This window comes from Ascaphus truei, chromosome 4 (genome assembly GCF_040206685.1).
Source record: "Ascaphus truei isolate aAscTru1 chromosome 4, aAscTru1.hap1, whole genome shotgun sequence".
Lineage (NCBI taxonomy): Eukaryota > Metazoa > Chordata > Amphibia > Anura > Ascaphidae > Ascaphus > Ascaphus truei.
The window spans coordinates 121384963-121407765 of NC_134486.1; the positions used below are offsets into that span (position 1 = coordinate 121384963).

The window sequence follows — 22803 nt, forward strand, 5'->3', positions numbered from 1 at the left end:
AAGAGAGAGAGTGACACAGCATGGGGAGAGAGAGAGTGACACAGCATGGGGAGAGAGAGTGCGACACAGCATGGGGAGAGTGCGACACAGCATGGGGAGAGTGTGACACAGCATGGGGAGAGTGCGACACAGCATGGGGAGAGAGAAAGCGACACAGCATGGGGAGAGAGCGACACAGCATGGGGAGAGAGTGACACAGCATGGGGAGAGAGCGACAGCATGGGGAGAGACAGAGCAACATAGCATGGGGAGGGAGAGAGCGACACAGCATGGGGAGGGAGAGTGCGACACAGCATGGGGAGAGAGAGTGCGACACAGCATGGGGACAGAGAGTGCGACACAGCATGGGGAGAGAGAGTGCGACACAGCATGGGGAGAGAGTGTGACACAGCATGGGGAGAAAGAGTGCGACACAGCATGGGGAGAGAGAGTGCGACACAGCATTGGGAGAAATAGAGCGACACAGCATGGGGAGAGAGAGAGAGCGATACAGCATGGGGAGAGAGAGAGCGACACAGCATGGGGAGAGAGAGCAACACAGCATGGGGACATAGAGACACACAGCATGGGAAGAGTGAGAGAGACACAGCATGGGAAGAGAGAGAGAGAGAGAGACACAGCATGGGGAGAGAGAGTGACACAGCATGGGGAGAGAGAGAACGACACAGCATGGGGAGAGAGAGAATGACACAGCATGGGGAAAGAGTGACACAGCATGGGGAAAGAATGACACAGCATGGGGAGAGAGAGTGACACAGCATAGAGAGAGAGAGTGACAAAGCATGGGGAGAGAGAGTGACAAAGCATGGGGAGAGAGAGAGTGACAAAGCATGGGGAGAGAGAGAGTGACACAGCATGGGGAAAGAGTGACACAGCATGGGGAGAGAGGGTGACACAGCATGGGGAGAGAGAAAGCGACACAGCATGGGGAGAGAGCGACACAGCATGGGGAGAGAGAAAGCGACACAGCATGGGGAGAGAGCGACACAGCATGGGGAGAGAGTGACACAGCATGGGGAGAGAGCGACAGCATGGGGAGAGACAGAGCAACATAGCATGGGGAGGGAGAGAGCGACACAGCATGGGGAGGGAGAGTGCGACACAGCATGGGGAGAGAGAGTGCGACACAGCATGGGGAGAGAGAGTGCGACACAGCATGGGGAGAGTGTGACACAGCATGGGGAGAGTGCGACACAGCATGGGGAGAGAGAAAGCGACACAGCATGGGGAGAGAGCGACACAGCGTGGGGAGAGAGTGACACAGCATGGGGAGAGAGCGACAGCATGGGGAGAGACAGAGCAACATAGCATGGGGAGGGAGAGAGCGACACAGCATGGGGAGGGAGAGTGCGACACAGCATGGGGAGAGAGAGTGCGACACAGCATGGGGAGAGAGAGTGCGACACAGCATGGGGAGAGAGAGTGCGACACAGCATGGGGAGAGAGAGTGCGACACAGCATGGGGAGAGAGTGTGACACAGCATGGGGAGAGAGAGTGCGACACAGCATGGGGAGAGAGAGTGCGACACAGCATTGGGAGAGATAGAGCGACACAGCATGGGGAGAGAGAGAGCGATACAGCATGGGGGGAGAGAGAGCGACACAGCATGGGGAGAGAGAGCGACACAGCATGGGGACATAGAGACACACAGCATGGGAAGAGTGAGAGAGACACAGCATGGGAAGAGAGAGAGAGAGAGACACAGCATGGGGAGAGAGAGTGACACAGCATGGGAGAGAGAGAACGACACAGCATGGGGAGAGAGAGAATGACACAGCATGGGGAAAGAGTGACACAGCATGGGGAAAGAATGACACAGCATGGGGAGAGAGAGTGACACAGCATAGAGAGAGAGAGTGACAAAGCATGGGGAGAGAGAGTGACAAAGCATGGGGAGAGAGAGAGTGACAAAGCATGGGGAGAGAGAGAGTGACACAGCATGGGGAGAGAGAGTGACACAGCATGGGGAGAGAGAGAGTGACACAGCATGGGGAGAGAGAGTGACACAGCATGGGGAGAGAGAGTGACACAGCATGGGGAGAGAGAGTGACACAGCATGGGGAGGAAGAGAGTGACACATCATGGGAAGAGAGAGAGTGACAAAGCATGGGAAGAAAGACAGCATGGGGAGAGAGACACAGCATGGGGACATAGAGAAACACAGCATGGGAAGAGAGAGAGTGACACAGCATGGGGAGAGAGAGAGTGACATAGCATGGGGAGAGAGAGTGCGACACAGCATGGGGAGAGTGCGACACAGCATGGGGAGAGTGTGACACAGCATGGGGAGAGTGCGACACAGCATGGGGAGAGAGAAAGCGACACAGCATGGGGAGAGAGCGACACAGCATGGGGAGAGAGTGACACAGCATGGGGAGAGAGCGACAGCATGGGGAGAGACAGAGCAACATAGCATGGGCAAGGGAGAGAGCGACACAGCATGGGGAGGGAGAGTGCGACACAGCATGGGGAGAGAGAGTGCGACACAGCATGGGGACAGAGAGTGCGACACAGCATGGGGAGAGAGAGTGCGACACAGCATGGGGAGAGAGTGTGACACAGCATGGGGAGAGAGAGTGCGACACAGCATGGGGAGAGAGAGTGCGACACAGCATTGGGAGAAATAGAGCGACACAGCATGGGGAGAGAGAGAGAGCGATACAGCATGGGGAGAGAGAGCGACACAGCATGGGGAGAGAGAGCAACACAGCATGGGGACATAGAGACACACAGCATGGGAAGAGTGAGAGAGACACAGCATGGGAAGAGAGAGAGAGAGAGAGACACAGCATGGGGAGAGAGAGTGACACAGCATGGGGAGAGAGAGAACGACACAGCATGGGGAGAGAGAGAATGACACAGCATGGGGAAAGAGTGACACAGCATGGGGAAAGAATGACACAGCATGGGGAGAGAGAGTGACACAGCATAGAGAGAGAGAGTGACAAAGCATGGGGAGAGAGAGTGACAAAGCATGGGGAGAGAGAGAGTGACAAAGCATGGGGAGAGAGAGAGTGACACAGCATGGGGAAAGAGTGACACAGCTTGGGGAGAGAGGGTGACACAGTATGGAGAGAGAGAGAGAGAGAGAGAGAGAGAGAGAGAGAGTGACACAGCATGGGGAGAGAGAGACACACAGCATGGGGACATAGAGACACACAGCATGGGGACATAGACAGACAGCATGGGGACATAGAGACAGACAGCATGGGGACATAGAGACAGACAGCATGGGGACATAGAGACACACAGCATGGGAAGAGAGAGAGTTACACAGCATGGGGAGAGAGAGACACAGCATGGGGAGAGAGACAGCATGGGGAGAGAGAGAGCGACACAGCATGGGGAGAGAGAGAGCGACATAGCATGGGGAAAGAGAGTGACACAGCATAGAGAGAGAGTGACAAAGCATGGGGAGAGAGCGAAACAGCGTTCAAAGACATATTTTCCATCGCTCATTGCCTTTGGCCATCTTGTGAGTAGTACTCTGATTTTACTCCTCCGGATCGGTGTACCCTGAGTCCCTCATCCATCAATTTTATATTCTAGAGTTGTATTAACCTAACTTTTTTATTTCAGCCTGCTTTTGTGTATTTGTGGTTAGTCTTGTGTTGTGTTGTATTGTTCTGTTTGTCTTATGTTTTGTCATTTGTGAGTTAGCTGTGTTGCACTTTATTGCTCTTTTTTCATTTCATATCGCTTCCCACACTGATGAAGCTACATCTGACCACCTAAAAGACTGAGGAATTGCCAGTTCATCTCCTTGGACATTCATCCTTCTGTTTGGAATTTCCAGGACTATATTCCATTTGGACATTCAAAGCGCCGGTACCCCTTTTTGTTCTAGCATGGGGAAAGAGTGACACAGCATGGAGAGAGAGAGTGACACAGCATGAAGAGAGAGAGAGTGACACAGCATGGAGAGAGAGAGAGACACAGCATGGGGAGGGAGAGACACAGCATGGGGAGGGAGAGACACAGCATGGGGAGGGAGAGACACACACAGCATGGGAAGAGACAGAGAGAGACAGCATGGGGAGAGAGAGAGAGGAACACAGTGTGGAGAGAGAGAGACACACGGCCTGGGGAGAGACAGAGAGGTACAGCATGGGGAGAGAGACAGCAATGGGAGAGTGACACAGCATGGGGAGAGAGAGAGTAACACAGCATGGGGAGAGAGAGAGTGACACAGCATGGGGAGAGACAGAGTGACACAGCATGGGGAGAGACAGAGTGACACAGCATGGGGAGAGACAGAGTGACACAGCATGGGGAGAAAGAGAATGACACAGCATGGGGAAAGAGTGACAAAGCATGGGGAGAGAGCGACACAGCATGGGGAAAGAGTGACACAGCATGGGGAGAGAGAGTAACACAGCATAGAGAGAGAGAGAGAGACAGAGAGTGCCAAAGCATGGGGAGAGAGTGACACAGCATGGGGAGAGAGAGACACACAGCATGGGAAGAGACAGAGAGAGAAAGCATGGGGAGAGACAGAGAGAGACAGCATGGGGAGAGAGAGACACACAGCATGGGAAGAGACAGAGAGAGACAGCATGGGGAGAGAGAGTGACACAGCATGGAGAGAGAGAGAGACAGCATGGGGAGGGAGAGGGCGACATAGCATGGGGAGAGAGACAGACACACAGCATGGGAAGAGACAGAGAGAGACAGTATGGGGAGAGACAGACAGAGACAGCATGGGGAGAGAGAGTGACACAGCATGGGGAGAGAGAGTGACACAGCATGGGGGGGGAGAGAGAGTGTGTGACAGCATGGGGAGAGAGAGAGTGTGACAGCATGGGGAGAGAGAGTGTGTGTGACACAGCATGGGGAGTGTGTGTGACACAGCATGGGGAGAGAGAGAGTGTGACACAGCATGGGGTGAGAGAGAGTGTGACACAGCATGGGGAGGGAGAGAGTGACAGTATGGGGAGAGATAGTGACACAGCATGGGAAGAGACACAGAGAGAGAGACAGCATGGGGAGAGTGACACAGCATGGGGAGAGAGAGAGAGTGACACAGCATGGGTGGAGAGAGTGTGTGACAGCATGGAGAGAGAGTGACAGCATGGGGAGAGAGAATGACACTGCATGGGGAGAGAGAGATACACACAGCATGGAGAGAGAGAGAGAGAGAGAGAGAGAGAGAGAGAGAGACACACACAACATGGAGAGAGAGCGAGAGAGAGGGACACAGCGTGGAGAGAGAGACACACGACCTGGGGAGAGAGAGACACACACAGCATGGGGAGAGACAGAGAGGTACAGCATGGGGAGAGAGTGTGAGACTGTCATGATAGAGAGGATTTGGCCCGGGATTAAAGGGGTTACACCCCATTTGGCCACCCTCTACTCTCACCTGGGAAGCAAGAGGTTAACTGGACTGGGGTCCAGTAATGTGGTTTTGCCTTGCTTCAGCCATCCAACTGTTTATTCCCCTGTAAAAATGTATTGTTTCTGTTCCAGTGACTGCACCACACAAACACTGGGATCCATCCGGGAGGGCAAGGGTTAATAGTTGAATAGTGATTCTAGCCCTTTGTTTAAGTTACCCTCAAAGATGCCTGCCTACTAAGGAATGCGACCAAATGGTTGCAAGAAGCTGGAGTGGTTTGTGAGTGTTATAACTCACACTTACAAACCATAGTATCCTGCCAGACACTCCATTTGGTAGACTGGCCAAACGCCTCTGATTTAGGAGTGGGGCTACAGAATGAGTGACCTTATTAAATATAAGAATATTATGAGATGTCCCCGGCTGAACGTGCTAAAAGCTACATATGTGTATTCGTGGGACTGATTCGCACATAAGGATTACAGACACCTGATGTTTAGCCGGTCCTCAGAGACAGATATTAATATCTCTCTTAATCTTAGTATTACACTGTAATATTTAGTCTCATTGGGGGCGTCATGCGTGACGGAATGTATTAATATGTCTTGCGTGCCAGTAAGTACTACTGAACTGAAGTTATGAAGTTATTTACAGTGTATATGGAATTTTGGATCTGCTCTGAAAAATGCAGACCCCCATCTGCTATGTTAATAGGGCAGGGAGAGCATCCTGCAAAGCTCCCGTCACAGAGACAGCATGGGGAGAGAGTGAGACAGCATGGGGAGGGAGAGAGAGAGACACACACACAGCATGAGGAGAGAGACAGCATGGGAGAGTGACACAGCATGGGGAGAGAGAGAGTGACACAGCATGGGGTGAGACAGAGAGAGACAGCATAGGGAGAGAGACAGACAGCATAAGGGGAGAGAGAGCATGTGACACAGCATGGGGAGAGAGACAGCATGGGGAGAGAGACAGACACCGAATGGGGAGAGAGAGAGAGAATGGGGGAGAAAGAGAGACAGACAGAGAATGGGAGAGAGAGTGAGAGAGACACAGAGAATGGGAAGGGTGGAACGAGGATGGGGGGGAACGAGAATGGAGGGGTGGAGGGGAGAGAGCATGGGGTGTGTGTGTGAGAGGATGGGGGACAGGGAGGGACGGAGAGACATAAAGGAGAAGGGGTGCAGTTTGTGATGTCATTTGTTTTATAAATATTTTTTTTTATGTGTCCCGGTTTTTACTTTTGTAAATCTGGTCACTATATATATGTGTGTGTGTGTGTGTTTGGTTTGTTTAAGATGCACAGTGATTGGCCGTGCAAATCACGTGATGCGGCCGTCGCCTGTGAAAAACAAAATCTCAAATCTCTTCATGAGACAGAAGCTTTGCAGCACGTCGCGGCGCTACCATCGCGATTGGTATGTGTGCTCTCATTGCATTTTATTGTTTCGTTTTGAAGCTGTGTGACGTCGCACCGTCGCACGTGATTTCTGGTATAATCACGGCCTTAGGCTGCTCCTTCCTCTCTGTTCTGAGAGAGAGGGATGAGCTTTATCTCCAGCAAGCAGGGCAGGGTAACTGCAGGACTTGCTTCTGCAGCAAGCCTGAGGACTAAGCCCTCCCTCCCTACAGGAAGGTTAGGAATGAGTCACGGAATGTAAGAGGGGCAATAAGAAAGAGAGAGAGATTGAGGCAGGGACTGCACCCACTTGTACAAAAGAGGTTACATGAAAAAATATAAATATTTCCTATAAGGAATACCATTATAACCTGATAATTATTTTTGTAAATGCCAAATATAAGTTTGTCATTAAGTTGCGTTAGCTTGATAGCATGTTGGCTATTTGTAAAAACTTACTTAGTAATATTGATTTTGTGAAAATGCCACATATCATTTTTATGTGCTGTTAAATTGCCAAAACCTAAAGAAAAATAGACTGAAAATATTTACACATTGCTGTTAACCTATTAATAAAGCCAAAACTAAATGCCTCCATGGTGGTTGGATGGCAACAAGCCCACTGGGCTTATCATTTGCTTGACAATTTGCTCTTTGAAATGTTGCTGCAATGTTGGCAGCTATGGATTCTATATAAGGTACAGATTTGTCCCTCACAGGCATTGGAGGGCCATACTGTATCTGTGGACCTGTGATCAGACTGCATACCATTGATCAAATTATCTTATGGTCTCTAGTTGCTGTTACAGTGGCGAGAAGAAGTTTGTAAACCACAATGATAATTATTGAAATTCCATAGTTTTTTCATGATAACCTTCTTGAATCCAACAGGGCTTATACCAATTCCATGTCTTTTGAAACAAAATGATGTATGAATTAGACAAACAATGAGTTATTAAGAGTCAGGGTATGTGAAAAAGTAAGTGAAACCTTGGTTTTGTCAGCTAAATTAAAGGGGACAATAAGAATCAGGTGTTTAAATAATTTGGTAGATCTTTATCTTTATATGGATCAGAAACTTTGTGAGTTTGGTCTTCGCCATAAAGGTGTGTGGAAACATGTCATGTCACAATCAAAATAAATCCCTGAGGACCTCAGAAAACCAGTTATTGATGCTCATCAGTCTAGAGGGGGTTACAAAACCATTTCTAAGGATTTGGGGCTCCATCAATCCACTGTTAGATACATTGAGAAAGTTCAAGACCACAGTCACTCTACCCAAGAGCGGTCGCCCTACCAAATTCTCTCCAAGAACAAAAGAACCCCAGAGTAACATCCAATGAGCTGCAAGCCACTCTTGCATTAGCTAATGTGAATGTTTATGACTCAACCATCAGAAAACTGAACAAGAATGGTGTTCATGGAAGGATAGCCAGGAGGAAATCACTACTCTCTAAAAGGAACATTGCTGCCGTTTGAATTTCGCCAAAGAACATGTACTGTAGATGATCCACAAGACTTCTGGAATAATGTTCTCTGGACATACAAGTCAAAGGTAGAACTTTGTGGCCTCAATGAGAAACGTTACAACAGGAGAACCTCATCCCAACCATCAAGCATGGTAGTGGGAGTGTGATGCTTTGGGGCTGCTTTGCTGCCTCAGGACCTGGATGGCTTGCCATCCTTGACATAACAATGAATTCTACATTGTATCAGAAGATTTTAGAGGAGAATGTCAGGTAATACATCTGTGAGGTGAAGCTGAATCAAAAGTGGATCATGCAGCAAGACAATTATCCTAAATATACAAGCAGATCTACAAAAGAATGGCTGCAGAATAAATTCTGCATTTTAGAACGGCCTAGTCAAAGTCCGGACGTAAAGCTCGTTAAAATGTTGTGGCAGGACCTGAAGCGAGCTGTCCATGCAAGGGAGCCCTCAAATGTCACTGAGTTGAAGCTGTTCTGTAAGGAGGTATGGGCCAAAATTCCTCAAAACCGATGTGAGAAACTGACCAGCAGTTACAGGAAACACTTAGTTGAAGTCATTGATGCTCAAGGGGGTGCCACCAGGTGCTGAATCTAAAGGTTCACATACTTTTTCACACATGGATATTGAATGTTGAATCATTTGTGGATAAATAAATGTTGAAAAAGTATCATATTTTTGTGTAATTTCTTTGATCAGGTTATCTTTATCTATTATTAGGACTTAAATTAAGATCTAATAACATTTTAGGTTTGAAATACTGTATGTGAAAATTATAAGTGGTTCACAAACTTTTTCTCGCCAGTGTACACTACTGTTACTTTGCACTTGGTAACTACGTTAAAAAGTAGTCACTTCAATATTTATAAGTGCAGTCTTTCCAAGGACCAAATGACCCAATGGTGGTAACATGTTTGAAATGATGCGCCATATTTACTTAGTGGTGCTATTTCATATTTCATAGGACATCTTCTGGCGCTTGAATGGGCTGTATGGTGTCTTCGAGCCATTATGGAATTGCACTGCTTAGTAAACATGAGTATAATTCTGGACGATTTAGGTCTTCCTTTTTTTACAAAACTTTTTAAAAATTACTTTGTAAACATATAGGGGTTTGGGTTCTTCTGGCTTCTCCCTTTGGTATGATATAATTATATGTAAAATAAGAATTTGCATAGTTAAATCCCCCCCTCCCCCTGTCTTCTTAAAGGAAGACCCCCCCTTCATTCGAAGTCCCCACTTAAAATAAATTCTGTCTTCATTTCGAAAGTAGTAACAAAGGTGGGAGAGGGAGTATGTGGTATGATACCTTTTATTGGACCAACAAGTAGTTGATACAGTATGTTACAAGCTTTTGAATCACTCAGGTCCTTCATCCCTCCTTTGTTATTACATGGAAGAAAGGCCCAACACTACTACCCACCCGTTTTTGCTTAATTTTTAAAGAAAACCCAAGCATGATTTAAAGCATGATAACATATGTTTAAAGAGCCCATTATATTGTAATGTGGTTGTCAGGTACTGTATAAAAGACTGCACCTTTTATATCACACACAAAAAAATAGTGAGGTAACTATTTATTACCTGCTTCTCCCTCCTAACAACTTCCTCCAAAGTTTTTTTAAGTGTCTTCAGCTCGCTGGTGATCACTTCAAGCAAATTTGTAGCCCTTCCTTTTTCCTCTTTAGCCTCATGCTCAGTGAAGTCTAACTCCGATTTCAGGGCGTTTAACCTCTTCTGAGACTTGTCCTTCACCTTCTCTAGCTTGTCCAGAGACTTGTTCATGTCCTCAATGGTTTTGTGCTGCTCCAGTGTTTTGATCTGAAGAATATCAGTAAGACACCATAAGGCTTACATGGTGGATGGAAAAAGTTGCGCCATAGAATGAGTTCCTTTTTTAAGATTTGGGAGCCTTGGATAAATGCCTAAGAGCTAGGAGTCCTCGGATATGGATTTTGATTTTTATCTAAATAAATCTTTTGGGAATAGTCAACTAGAGGTTGCTGTTAAAAAGTGGGCCCCTAAAGCAACTCCTATTCATCTACAAAAGTGTAGAGATTATTCAATGATGTTGATTGGTAGCTGAAGATTTTAACTATGCTTTTTTATGTGTTTTGAAATTATAAGCCAGTACTGTGTTTTGTGAGTGATGTGATGGTTCCCCTTTTTATGCTTCCCCCCACCTTCCCCCCTATTTTTTTCTGTGCCCTCTCCCCTATTGAAAACTCAATACAACTATTTGTAAAAAATAAACAAAAAAAAACACACACAAGCAGGTAAGCCTGACTAACAAAAAAAACTTGCACTAACATTTCCTTCCACGGCTGTTGTGCCTGCATTTGAATTGGGGATAGTTGTACAGGCTACACGTTTGAAAGCAGTTTTTCTTCATTTCTGTTATATGCATCTCAAGTGATAAAGCAAGTGTAATTGACATATATACTATCCATGACTTTAATAAATGTTTTTCTATCAAAAACCTGATCTTATTTCAAATGTATTTCACAGCCTAACAATTTGTAAACAAAGAAATAATTGCTTATTGGACGTCCTTAACATAATGCCCACTCATTTCTAAAGATGAAGTAGTTATTGATACTTTTTTTAATTGTTTGATTTCTGTGCATTCTAAGGCAATTACTGACAGTCATTTAAATCCGTCACTACTGGGAACCTTGTTTTTAAAGACTTTGTGGTGTTTTCGGTTACATGAAGTGTCGGTACGGGTTAGCGCACCCGATCCTGTGTAGAATTTTATTCAAGTCAATAGGAGTTAATGCCGGATCATGTGCGCTAACCCGGACTGACACTTGATGAATCTGCCCTTATGTATCACGGCAATTTTGGAGCAAAATTGTGGCATTTGTATTCTGTATCAATGTATTAAAGAATGTTGCACCAATTCTGACCCATGTGCACCAGCTTGTGAATTGAGGATTGCCAATAGGCCTTAGGGAGGTGTTACATTAATTGAATATTATAATGGGATGTACTGTATCAAATTCTGTGTCTCAGTGTGCCATTCATTTTCCATTTTATTTGTGCCAAATAATTCACAATATCTTATGTGTGATAAATCTGTCCATCTAACAGTCTGCCCCAGATGTAAGGTGCATTACTATAAACACACATTTGATGCAAATTTGCTACATATAAGCACTTAATTTCTCAGTGAAGCAAGTCAGCCGAAATAGATGCAAAGTATCTTGATACACTGATTTAAAGGTGCAATCCAACAAAGGACCAGAGTTAACTAATTCCAGTGACATGTTAAAGGTCTCATCTGGGTGAGTGATACCCTTTTCATCCAAATCTGACACCTAGAGTATAAGTATTTAAAGTATTTTAAAGTCAGACTTGGGAGGGCTTTGATTTCCTCTGTGTGATGGGCTTTGATCCCTTTTGTATGATGTCCCTGTGTGATCAGTAAGTTCTTGTCCAGCCAGAGTCCCTTCTCCCCACCAGGGCTGCCGATAAGGGGGGGCGGGGGGGAGCACCAGAACAACAGTCCGGGGCCCAGAGGCAGAGGGGGGCCTGGCCTAGGCAGGTGCTAAGGGTTTCCCTACACAGGGCTCTGCACTTTCAGGGCCCCGACCCCTCATTGCTACTGTTCTCACTCATTTTCACATGTGTAGGGGTTTCTGGGAGTTGTAGTCCAGCTCCAGATCCAATGCTTGAACAGCTGAAGGCAGCAGGACCACAAATCCCACAATCCCTTTTGTAACCCCCCCCAAAACAGGAAGTCAAATGACAGACATCAGCCAGTCAGAACAGTCAGAGGCTCCTAGGGATGTAATAGTTCCCAGAAGGAGGTAGGACCTGTACCCACTGGTCCTCTGCCTCCCTCACTCCTGCACCTCCCTGTCTCTTATCTCTGCCTCTTAGGCCGCACTTATAGTCCTGGCTACGGCGACAGCGTGACATCATCCGTCGCCGTTGTAGCAGCCATTTTTGCTTCTAGTGTTAGAGACAAGAGACGGCGACTGGGGGGCGTGGCCGTGAGCGGTTTGCCCTCAATGGCTGAACTGCTCGTGTCCGCTGATGTCACTTTGTGGTCGCTGAAAAATCCATTTTCATTGACTTCCAGTGATCGTGACCAAGCCATAGCTCCGTCGCGCCGCTCCTACTATAGGCGCACGCGACGGATTCAGTACATTTGTTTTGACGCGACGTCGACGTCACTATAAGCGCGGCCTTAGATGCCCTATCCCCTCTTCCTCCTGCCACAATTTCCCTCCTACACCCACTAATTCCCACTCTCTCCCTCCTTCCAACTGTACCCCCCTCTCTTTCTCTCTCACTGCCCCTGTCTGTGCCTCCTGTATGCACTTCCTCACTCTCTCTTCTTCCTGCATCCACTGCCCCTCTCTCTCCCTCCTGCATCCACTACTCCTCTCCCTCTGGCCCCTCTCGCTTCCTCCTGCACCCTCCTAGCTCCCTGTCCTGCACCTACTGCCTCCCTCCAGCATCGATTACCCCTCCCTCTCTCCTGCGTCCACTGCCCCTCTCTGTCACTCCATCCTGCACTCTTTTCCACTCTCTTGCCCTGCTCTACCTGTTCCACCGCCTCTCCCCTTCCTGTGTCCACTGCCCCTCTCTTTCACACCCCCTGCACTCCCTCTCTCCTGCTCATCCTACCCCCCTCCCTCACTCTTCCTCCTTCACCCACTGCCCCTCTCTGTCACTCCATCCTGCACTCTTTTCCACTCTCTTGCCATGCTCTACCTGTTCCACCGCCTCTCCCCTTCCTGTGTCCACTGCCCCTCTCTTTCACACCCCCTGCACTCCCTCTCTCCTGCTCATCCTACCCCCCTCCCTCACTCTTCCTCCTTCACCCACTGCCCCTCTGTCTCCTTCCTATACTGACTGCCCCTCTCTCCTTCACCAATTTGTATCTGTACACACAGACACGCAAAAGCATGGCAAAGGTACTTTCTCTGGCAAGTATCCTCATCCGTGAAGATGGCCTTGTCAGACTTTTGATATCAAACACATTTTGTTAAAACTAACAATAACCAGAAGAGGGAAACAAATTATTTCTAATAAAACGAAAATCGAAAGATCCAACATGGTACGTGTGTGTATATATCTTTATAATCACTGGATTTTTTTAATGGACATTAAATATATTTAATGTGGGGTGTTTTGGGCCTGAGCGGGTCTCTGCATTGCTCAACAACAAGAATAGTCCTTGGCCACCGGGAGAGCTGTTGGCGGCCCTACTCCCCACCTCCCCTTAACTTTATTGATTTTATTATTAGAACAGTGTGGGGATAAGGGTAAAGAAAACACTTAATTGACAACCACTTCCCCCTAAAGAAGCCCTTAAGAAATTCAACTTGTAACTAATTGAAAGAAATGAAAGCAGGCAAACCTTTGCAATTAGCATTGTTAGATTTGTTTAGGGAAGCCAGTTAGACTGGTAAAAGTATGTTTTCTGACTAACTATATGGGATTGTACCTTCAACGTAATCTCACTGTTCTCCTATATGTACATGCACAAACATTTTTGGAGAATGTGTTATCTGTCTTACTTGCCTTCAATTCATTAGTGTCTGAAAGTCTGGCTTTGAGCTCTGTGTTGAATTCCTGGGCTGAACTCAGCTCTTTCTGCAGTCTCTCCACCTTCTTCTGTAGTCTCCGCACTGTCAGGTTAGCCTCATCTCTCTCCACCGCCAACGCTGTACGCACTTGTTTCTCTTCCTCCAGCTGGGCAATTTTCTTCCGCAGAAGCTCCATATGAAGTTCTTTGCTATCAAGCTTTTCCTTCTGAGTCTTTAACTGTATGTATGCGAAAAATATATACTGTAAGTGCTCACAATATCCAAAAATAAATTCAAACCTCTTAACTAGGGATGTCCTGGGTCCAAAAAATGACGGGGTAAACGCTACTGAGTACCCGGGGGGGGGTGGGGGGGGATACCTGGCCTGGTAACCGGGTACCCAGTCGGGTAGTTTTGACATACCTACAGCTGGTGGTGGAGGGTGAGGAGGACGACGGCAACATCCTGCAGTGGTCAGCAGCTGGTGACGGAGGGTGAGGAGGACCACGGCGACATCCTGGCGGCGGTGGGAGCAGAGGAAGACATCCTTCAGTCAGTGGTGGTGTGAGCAGAGGAAAACATCCTTCCGACTTCCGGTCTCTGCAGCTGCAACAGCGCAGCTCATCCCCGGCTGTCCTTTAGTTATGCTCCTGCTCCGGTCGCATGTTCCTCTACTCCCACCGGCTGAAGGATGTCTTCCTCTGCTCCCACCACCACCGACTGAAGGATGTCTTTCTCTGCTCCCACCACCACCGGCTGAAGGATGTCTTTCTCTGCTCCCACCACCACCGACTGAAGGATGTCTTTCTCTGCTCCCACCACCACCGACTGAAGGATGTCTTCCTCTGATCCAACCGCCACCAGGAGGTCGCCGTCGTCCTCCTCACACTCCGTCACTGCAGGTAAGTCTCTTCTGCTGCTCTTCTCTTGCCGTTCTCCAAGAGGAGGACCGAGAGAGCAGAGCAGGAAAAAATACCCGGCACCGTGTCCCAGCGCGTTGGGTACTTTAAATATGGCCGGGTACTGGGTAATTTCTGAGTACCCGGTACATCACTATTTTTAACGTCTAAAATCATTCCAGATTTTTGCTTTCTGTTCTTGAAGGGCAGGAATTTAACACTTGCACTGGCCATGACACACACTCCATCATCAGGTGTGGAAGGGAATGTTGTCCTCTCTAAAGCCCAGCTTCACACACCTCTGTTATGTCACTACTCATGGCGGTAACCTAAACTGACAACACGTTAAAACCAACATTGTGTCTACAAAGGACAATAACATAACGTTAAGCCATGTTAACTATAACAGATGTTAGTGATAATGACATGCAAATGATATGCACATTAGATGTTATCATGCCATTGCATATCCACTAAAGTTTGTTACAGTTAACAGGGAATTCATGTTATGTTATTTAGGTTATACATAAACTCAGATCCAGACACTGAAATAGAGCTTTTGCATTTTTTTGATGGGTGTAACTGAACATTTGATCATTAGATGGGCGCAAATAAATGTCCCACCTTTCAATATATTTCAAATTGTCCACAGTCCGGTTCTTTTCTTTATTAAGAGACAATCGAAAACATCTTTCACGGCATCATTTCAGTCAGTTGCATCATTCAGGCATATAGAATGTAGTTATAGAGTGAATAATCTTGATCTTAGTTGTTGTTTGCTTGGGTGTTAAATGATTCTGAATTCTATATATCAGATACACTCTTTATAGATTTCAACAATACAGTAGATGTTTCTCTCACGGTCAGCCCAGATATTCTTAGTCAATCATCAACCTTAGAACAGTTTCATTCTTCAGCAATATTAACCCTGATTCAGAAATCCCTCTTTGTTCTGTCGCTAAGTAACTCGTTAATCCTATGTTCCTTATCTTTTAAGACCCATCTCTATTGTATTGTCTTTTACTACTATCTCTTTAACTAACTTTTGATTCCAATTAAACATTAGACATACCAAGTTTCTTAAATCACACAAAACATTTGTATACCTGCCTGTCTTCAGACTGATTGGTCTTTTTATCTTTGCAGAGGCAGCTTATCATTTTCCAATATAATTTCTAACTTAATACTAAATTACTTATTTTAACCCGTTGCATGCTGAATATACCCTATTTCCTCGATTGTAAGACGCCATCAATTCTAAGACGCACCCTTGATTTAATAAAAAAAATTGGGGGGGAAAAAATCTCACTGTATTAAATGTGCAGAATTTGTTTATTTTTTTAACTAGCAGGGTCACATGACACTTCAATAACTAATGGGGAGAGAGAGGCAGACAGAATGGGGAGCGACAGGCAGAATGGGGGGAGAGAGAGAGAATGGGAGAGAATGGGGGAGGAAAGAGAATGGGGGGGGGAAAGAGAATGGGGGAGGAAAGAGAATGGGGGGGGAAAGAGAATGGGGGAGGAAAGAGAATGGGGGGGAGGAAAGAGAATGGGGGGGAGGAAAGAGAATGGAGGGGGAAAGAATGGGGGGAGGAAAGAGAATGGGGGGGGAGGAAAGAGAATGGGGGGGAGAAAAGAGAATGGGGGGGGAGGAAAGAGAATCGGGGGGGGAGAAAATGGGGGGGGAAAGAGAATGGGGGGGGAGAGAATGGGGGGGAGAACACACAGACCAGAGAAAGAGACAGATATGGCAGGGGCAGTGGCAGTGTGGGGGGGATTTTAGCTATTTACATTTAGTGGCCCCTTTTTATGATGTTACCAAGTACCTTTTTATTCCTGTACTCATTGCTTTCCTTAAAGTAAAAAGAACATGTTCTAACAATCTCCTCTCTTGCTTTTGATAGCAGAGAGACAGACACAGACACAGAGAGAGACACACACATAGAGACACATACACACACACACTCAGACAGAGAGAGACACAGAGAGTGACACACACACAGACAGACAGAGACACACACACAAACACATACAGAGACACACACAGACAGAGACACACACACACAGAGGCATAGAGTAACAAACACATACACACACACACAGAGACAAACACATACAGAAACACATCCAGAGACACACAGAGAGACACAGCTACCTCTGCACTTCCTGCATTTCACACGGGGATTCAGGAAGGGGGGGGGGGCTTCTGGGCAATGTTGATGTGCCCTGGCAGGCCTTTGTGATCCCTGTGCACCTCATGGGAAGGGAAGGGGAGGGAGGTGATCGCAGCCACGTGCTTTTCATGCACATTGTGAATATCCTGGCCGGCATCTGCAGCAGCGCCCTCTAGCTGATTTTTTTTAAATACATCGATTCTAAAACGCAGACCTATTTTAGCCTGTGAAAATAGGAAAAAAAGTGCGTCCTAGAATCGAGGAAATACGGTATATGTATATAGAGAATATACTGTAGCATAATTAATATTTAGGCTTGAAATTGTCCGTTCTTCAGTAACGCCACAGTTAGGCATCATTTACATAACATAGCATTATTCTCTGGCCTTATTTCTCTTTCCTTTCCTCTCATCTTCAGTAAAAGCCATATTTCAGGGTCTGGATAGGTGTAATGACAAGACTGGCATAACGTGATGTTATTGGGCGACAACAAAACATTACGCTACAATCACGTGACATTCCACCTACGCTAAAGAAATGACATTTGGATCTTGTTTTGGCATATATTGAGCTTCGAGGATACCATGTTAACTCAGGGAACATAACGTCAGTTTCTGATTTAGGCAACCTGATTTAATGGAGGTTTGTGGATCTAGCCCTAGAAGCTGTGGTCGCGATCAGCCTTAGCCACCAACAAAAAGGTATGGGATTCAGTGAACATTATAGGGCCTGGGGAGCGAAAGTTCTTATTACGTTCACTGAATATTATAAGAGCACATGAGAGGTTTATGAGCTGCAGGAGTTGTTATTAGTAGCTAAGTGGTAATGACACTTTCTTTTGTAGCGGGGCAACACTGTTCAAATCCCAGTGTCAGCTCTCTTTCTAATTTTGGTTACTATTTTCCCTGTGCTTCGGGTATCAAAATGTGATTTTAAGCTTTATGTGGGAAGGACAGGTGCTTGTATATTTCCATGCACAGCTCTGAGAACATTGTCAGCGCTATATAAGAAAATGATATTATAATATTGAGGCGCAACACACATGAAAATAACTTTCTTCAGGCAGCATTAATTTCTTCAACCTCAGTATTGATTGAGAGGAAGACATGACAATAAAAACCATCTGGGGGATCTCCGTGCACTCTCAGGTTGTAGACAGAGATTGTGATAAATTCTTTCTCGTGAAAAATGTCATAATCTTACTTTGTACTGGTGTCTGTTTACTCAGTGAAAGATAAGTCATATTCTTCCCCCTCCCTCCCCCCCAAAAAAAACAGATGTAGTGCATTTAATAATAATTCTAATAAAATATTGTATAATATACAGCAGTGCTGCAGTTAGATATAATTTTTCAGTAAAAAGTGCCAGCTCTATATTTATAGTCTACCATCTATATTTGAGTCGCTGGGAAATACAGTGACTTGCCTACACTCACAAAGAGCTGACAATTGGAGTCAAACTCCATTCAAACACTTCAAACGCATTTGAACTTCAAACTCCAGTCAAACGTGTCCTCACTGCAATACCTTTTCATTCTGATCTACTACTTGGGTTGTGAAATCCGCAAATAGTGCCTATGAAGAAGTTGATGTAACATATGTTTTTGCTCTGACGCTTAACAATGGCAGTCATTGAGATCTTCAAATATCTGCTAAATGATTCAATCTTAATAGCACTGTGGTCATGGGCATGTCATTTCCCAGAATCCCTGGCTGCAGTGGAAGCACTGTATGCTAACAGATCATGGTGACAAGCAGGGTGGCAGTTCTGTCTGAGACATGTGAATTTGCTCACAAATTATATTGTTTTTTGCTGTACACTGTTAATTTTTTACCTACCATAACTTATATAATGTGTGGTTGGATCCTAATAGCTGCAACATTTGCATTGTTTTTTTCAGTTAGATTACAGTTTCAATACAGACCCTATAGAAAGCTTGTCTTGTATTGATATTTCTTGTGCTATTTGTTACATTTGCAGTAACAATACAACAGTTCAATATGCTAGAGAACGTTTCACATGGCTAAGTGCTTTCTCTTTTTTGCTAACTCCAATATACGGTACTGCACCTTTAAACTGAATTGTGTCATCTAATCTAAATGGGGCCAGGTAGGTGCGATAAGCGTAACCATGGAATTTGGGTAAAGGGTAATAGCAGATATAAGCATATCCCATACATATGTAGCATGACACCATGTTCCCAAAGCCACATTACATAAATGGAAAGCATCTTTATAAAGTATTACACTCTTAAAAATGTATCCACAAATTAGTTAGAATTATACAAACTTAAGGTACAGATTTTGTAAAGTTTGAGTGCATTTTAAGGCCCATTCATATAAAAAAAAAAAAGTACACTTAAGCCATTAAGAGATTTGGAGAATGAATGAATAATTAAACGATTGATTTTATATATATCTATAGATATATAGATATATATAGTTTTGTTATTTTGAAAAAGTGGCTGACCTGCCTTTATCAAAGCCCATTAGAATATTGAGTGGTATTAATGACCAATTGAGTTCTGTTGTGATGAGCTTATACTTTGGTGCCTGGGGTGAAGAAGATGCAGATAAAACTATGGCAGGTGCACCTATGCTTTTATGAAGCAAATGTACTTAAGAGGAAAAAAAATACACTAACTCAAAAATGCCATATACCTTTCTTTGCAATCCATGGGCCAGAGTCTTATTTTCGATGACAGCACCGGCTTCCAATTTGACCAACTGGTCTGCACGGGCAAAGATTGCATCCAGACGCATGTCAAAGCCCACATCAGCTGTCACTCTCTCCAGCTTCATCTTATCAGAGAGCTGTTCTAGGAACTTCATGTACTAAAGAAGAAAGTAGAACAGTGGAGATGGGAAGAAGTAAGATGAAAGTTAACCATGTGGTGGGGCGGTCAAACATAACAGAACTTTTAGTGTGAAGACGTGAAAACGCCTATAAAAAAGGGTTGGAAGGGAAATGGTCTCTTCATCTTCTATAAGCATGTAGAGTGAAATATGTTTTGTAGTTTAGTATCAGGTAGTATTCTTAATAAGTAGGGTTGTTAGCATGAAAGGTCTGTTTTTTGTAGGAAACCCAAGAAGCAGAGCATATAAGTGTGGCCCTGTGACCCCTTTAGGTCTAATTACCAATAGGCGCCTTGAGCAGAATTTATAATAAGGTTTTAACATCTGTTAGTGCAAACACTTGTGGTTCGTGTCTCAAAATGATACATTGGTAATGCATATTAATTGTACCAGCAACATACTGTAGCAATCTAACCATAAATGTCCTCAAAACAAAATCGAACTTATATTGAGTTTACCAGGAACATGAGGGTCTCCATAGACAATGTGGTCTTACTACGGAGGGCCCCTTGTTTAAAGAGATAATGGCCTCTGATGTACAAATTCCGGTGTCTAATTCACAAGACCATGTCTTCCATGTTATGCAAGTAGGGTTGCCAGGTGTCCAGTATTGAACCGGGCTGTCCTGTATTTGCACTGTCCAGTAAAAAAATGACAGGTAATACTGGACATGTATGTGTATACTGGTATTACCTCTCTACACATAGTAACTTGAATGGCTTGGGGGGCTACGGGATTTCCCCGAGTAGAGAGAGCAGTGCTATTCCTGGGGAACTGAGTAGCTTCCTCCATCCTTATGGCTGCATTAACCAGCAGCAGCCAATCAGGAGGAGGTGTCAAGAGCCTGGGAGTGGGGCCAAGGATAAGGAAACAGCATGGAGCGGAGAGGCGAGAGGGTGTGTGTGTGTGTGTGTGTGTGTCTCTCTCTCTCGAGTACTTCACACCTTTCACCATTGTGTCCAGTATTTTTGGAGAAGCCAACTGGCATTTATGCAAGTCATAAATATTTGGAACTTCTCCTGAAACCCAAGTCCTTACCATCTGCTTCTCATAGCCCAGACTGTCCCGCATTACATCCCCGGACACCAGTTCCCCTTCTGCTTGTTTCAGCCGAACCCAGAGATCTTCCATCTGCTGCTCTGCCTTCCTGGCCCTATGCAAAGCTTCCTGGTGCAGATCTGTCTGGCTCTGTAGCTGTTCATTTAGTTTGGACATTCGGTCTTCCAGCTGTGATACCATCTAAGAGAATAATCAGAATATGCTTTAACAGCTTTTGGTCAAATATAAACATTTTCTAATGCAAACAACTAACACTGGATGTATAAAACAAACCAAAAAATCCAACTATTTTTATTTTCATGTTGTAGTGCTGCAGAATAATTCAATACATTACTCTCTATGTGGAGGATGTACATTAAAATAACTTATTAAAGTATTCTGCTTGCAAGCAACATGACAAATGAAGCAATAGATAGCATGACTTATTCAAAATTCAATAGCAGTAGCTTCTTTGACTAATATCTCCCTATCCATTGGTATACTTATTTTTCTAATTTCAACCCTTCACAATGGTTGCTAAAACGTTCCTGAGTTCCCAAAGAAATTGAAATATGAATATAAAAAATACCCGGTACATCTTTTGGTCATCTTATCATCTAAAATAATATCAACACCAACAGAAATAAGTTCACTGGTATATCCATAAGAAGTGGAAAACACAACATTTCAAAGTGATAACGCCTTTATCAAATGCATATTGAAGCAGCAATGCACTGTAAGATGCTTGTCTTGCTACACACACACACAGATACAGAGACACACCCACACACAGAGACACACACACACATACAATATAAAGAATAGAGTGGTGCTCTATTGGATATAGACTGTGTAAAACGTGATTTGCACAAATATTTAGTGCAAGACATTGGAAAAACAATCAAACAACGTGACAATCATTGTGTAATGAAAGTGAATCTCACAATAGGATTGTGACGGTAGGGGTAGATGTGACTGCTTTTAATAAATATTAAGCCCGCCATTACCCCTACCTGTCAATAATACATTTGTATTATGTTATAGATATCTATGTATTATGTAGCCTGTTTCAAGCACTTCAGGGACCAGGGGTTAATTTTGTGTTCAGCTGGAAATGATGCAACTTGCCAGTGACATTTCCATGTAACTGTTTTCATTTTACTCTTTTAATGTTGCCGTTAAACCCCCCAATCAGGGGCTAAGTAATATTGCAGGCACATGGCCTTGGCCCTTCCCTAAATGTATCTTTGTTATGCAATAGGGTATAAAAGGTGGAGAGGGAGGACCCTTAGAGTTAAACGGTTGCTGAACTGAACCTGAAGATATTGCTGTTGCTGTGTCGGTTCCAGGCATAAGGTGCAGGTCCAATCCAATTCCTGTGGGTTAGTGTGTGGGAGAAGAATGGGGAAAATCTCCACACGGAGGTCCCTGCACCTAGACCTGCAAGGAATTCCCCAGTAACCCCAGTTGGGAGTGTGTATTTCTGTATTGACAGTTGTGGATCTTATTTTCCAAACTACTCACTATTATTAACCTGTTGTTCTGTCTGGCGAATTGATCCCTGGTGTGTTAGTCCCGGTCTCCTGTGACAAGGATGTCCTCAGGACAAGTGATCACAATAATGAACAGGAGTAATAAGTTAAAAAAAAATGTGAACTCACGACACACAAATGCCTGTGACACTTCTTACACAAAATGTACAGGGGTTCAATAGCCCCAGGAAGAGACGGATTGCCTTCGCGGAGTTCAGGAGAACGAGGCCAGATATCATGTTTATGCAGGAGACACACTTTAGCGCAAGTAGCAGTCCCAAATACTTGGATAAAAATTATAGGCAGTTCTACCTGGCCTCTGCGAAGATAAAAAAGAGGGGGGTCGCTATCTTATTCAGCAACAAAATGCCTTTCCACGTAGAAAAAATAAAGAAAGACACAAATGGCAGATAAATCATTTCAGTGGGAGTAATCCAAAACAGTAGGATTACATTAGCAAATGTGTATGCACCTTGTGAGAGTGAACCACAGTTTTACACGAGATTCTTCGCAACTCTAGAAAAAATGGCA

General features: G+C 45.0%; 1 protein-coding gene across 1 annotated transcript in view; it reads right to left on the bottom strand.

Annotated features, from left to right (window-relative positions):
* The window catches only part of CCDC170 (coiled-coil domain containing 170), an 89639-nt gene that overhangs the window by 7327 nt on the left and 59509 nt on the right, over window positions 1-22803 (bottom strand). Inside the window, exons 9-12 of the mRNA XM_075596523.1 lie at window positions 20741-20941; window positions 19508-19681; window positions 13768-14010; window positions 9814-10050 (exon numbers count right to left, since the gene is read on the bottom strand). Coding sequence (XP_075452638.1) covers window positions 9814-10050; window positions 13768-14010; window positions 19508-19681; window positions 20741-20941 — 855 coding nt within the window. The remainder of the gene's footprint in view (window positions 1-9813; window positions 10051-13767; window positions 14011-19507; window positions 19682-20740; window positions 20942-22803) is intronic.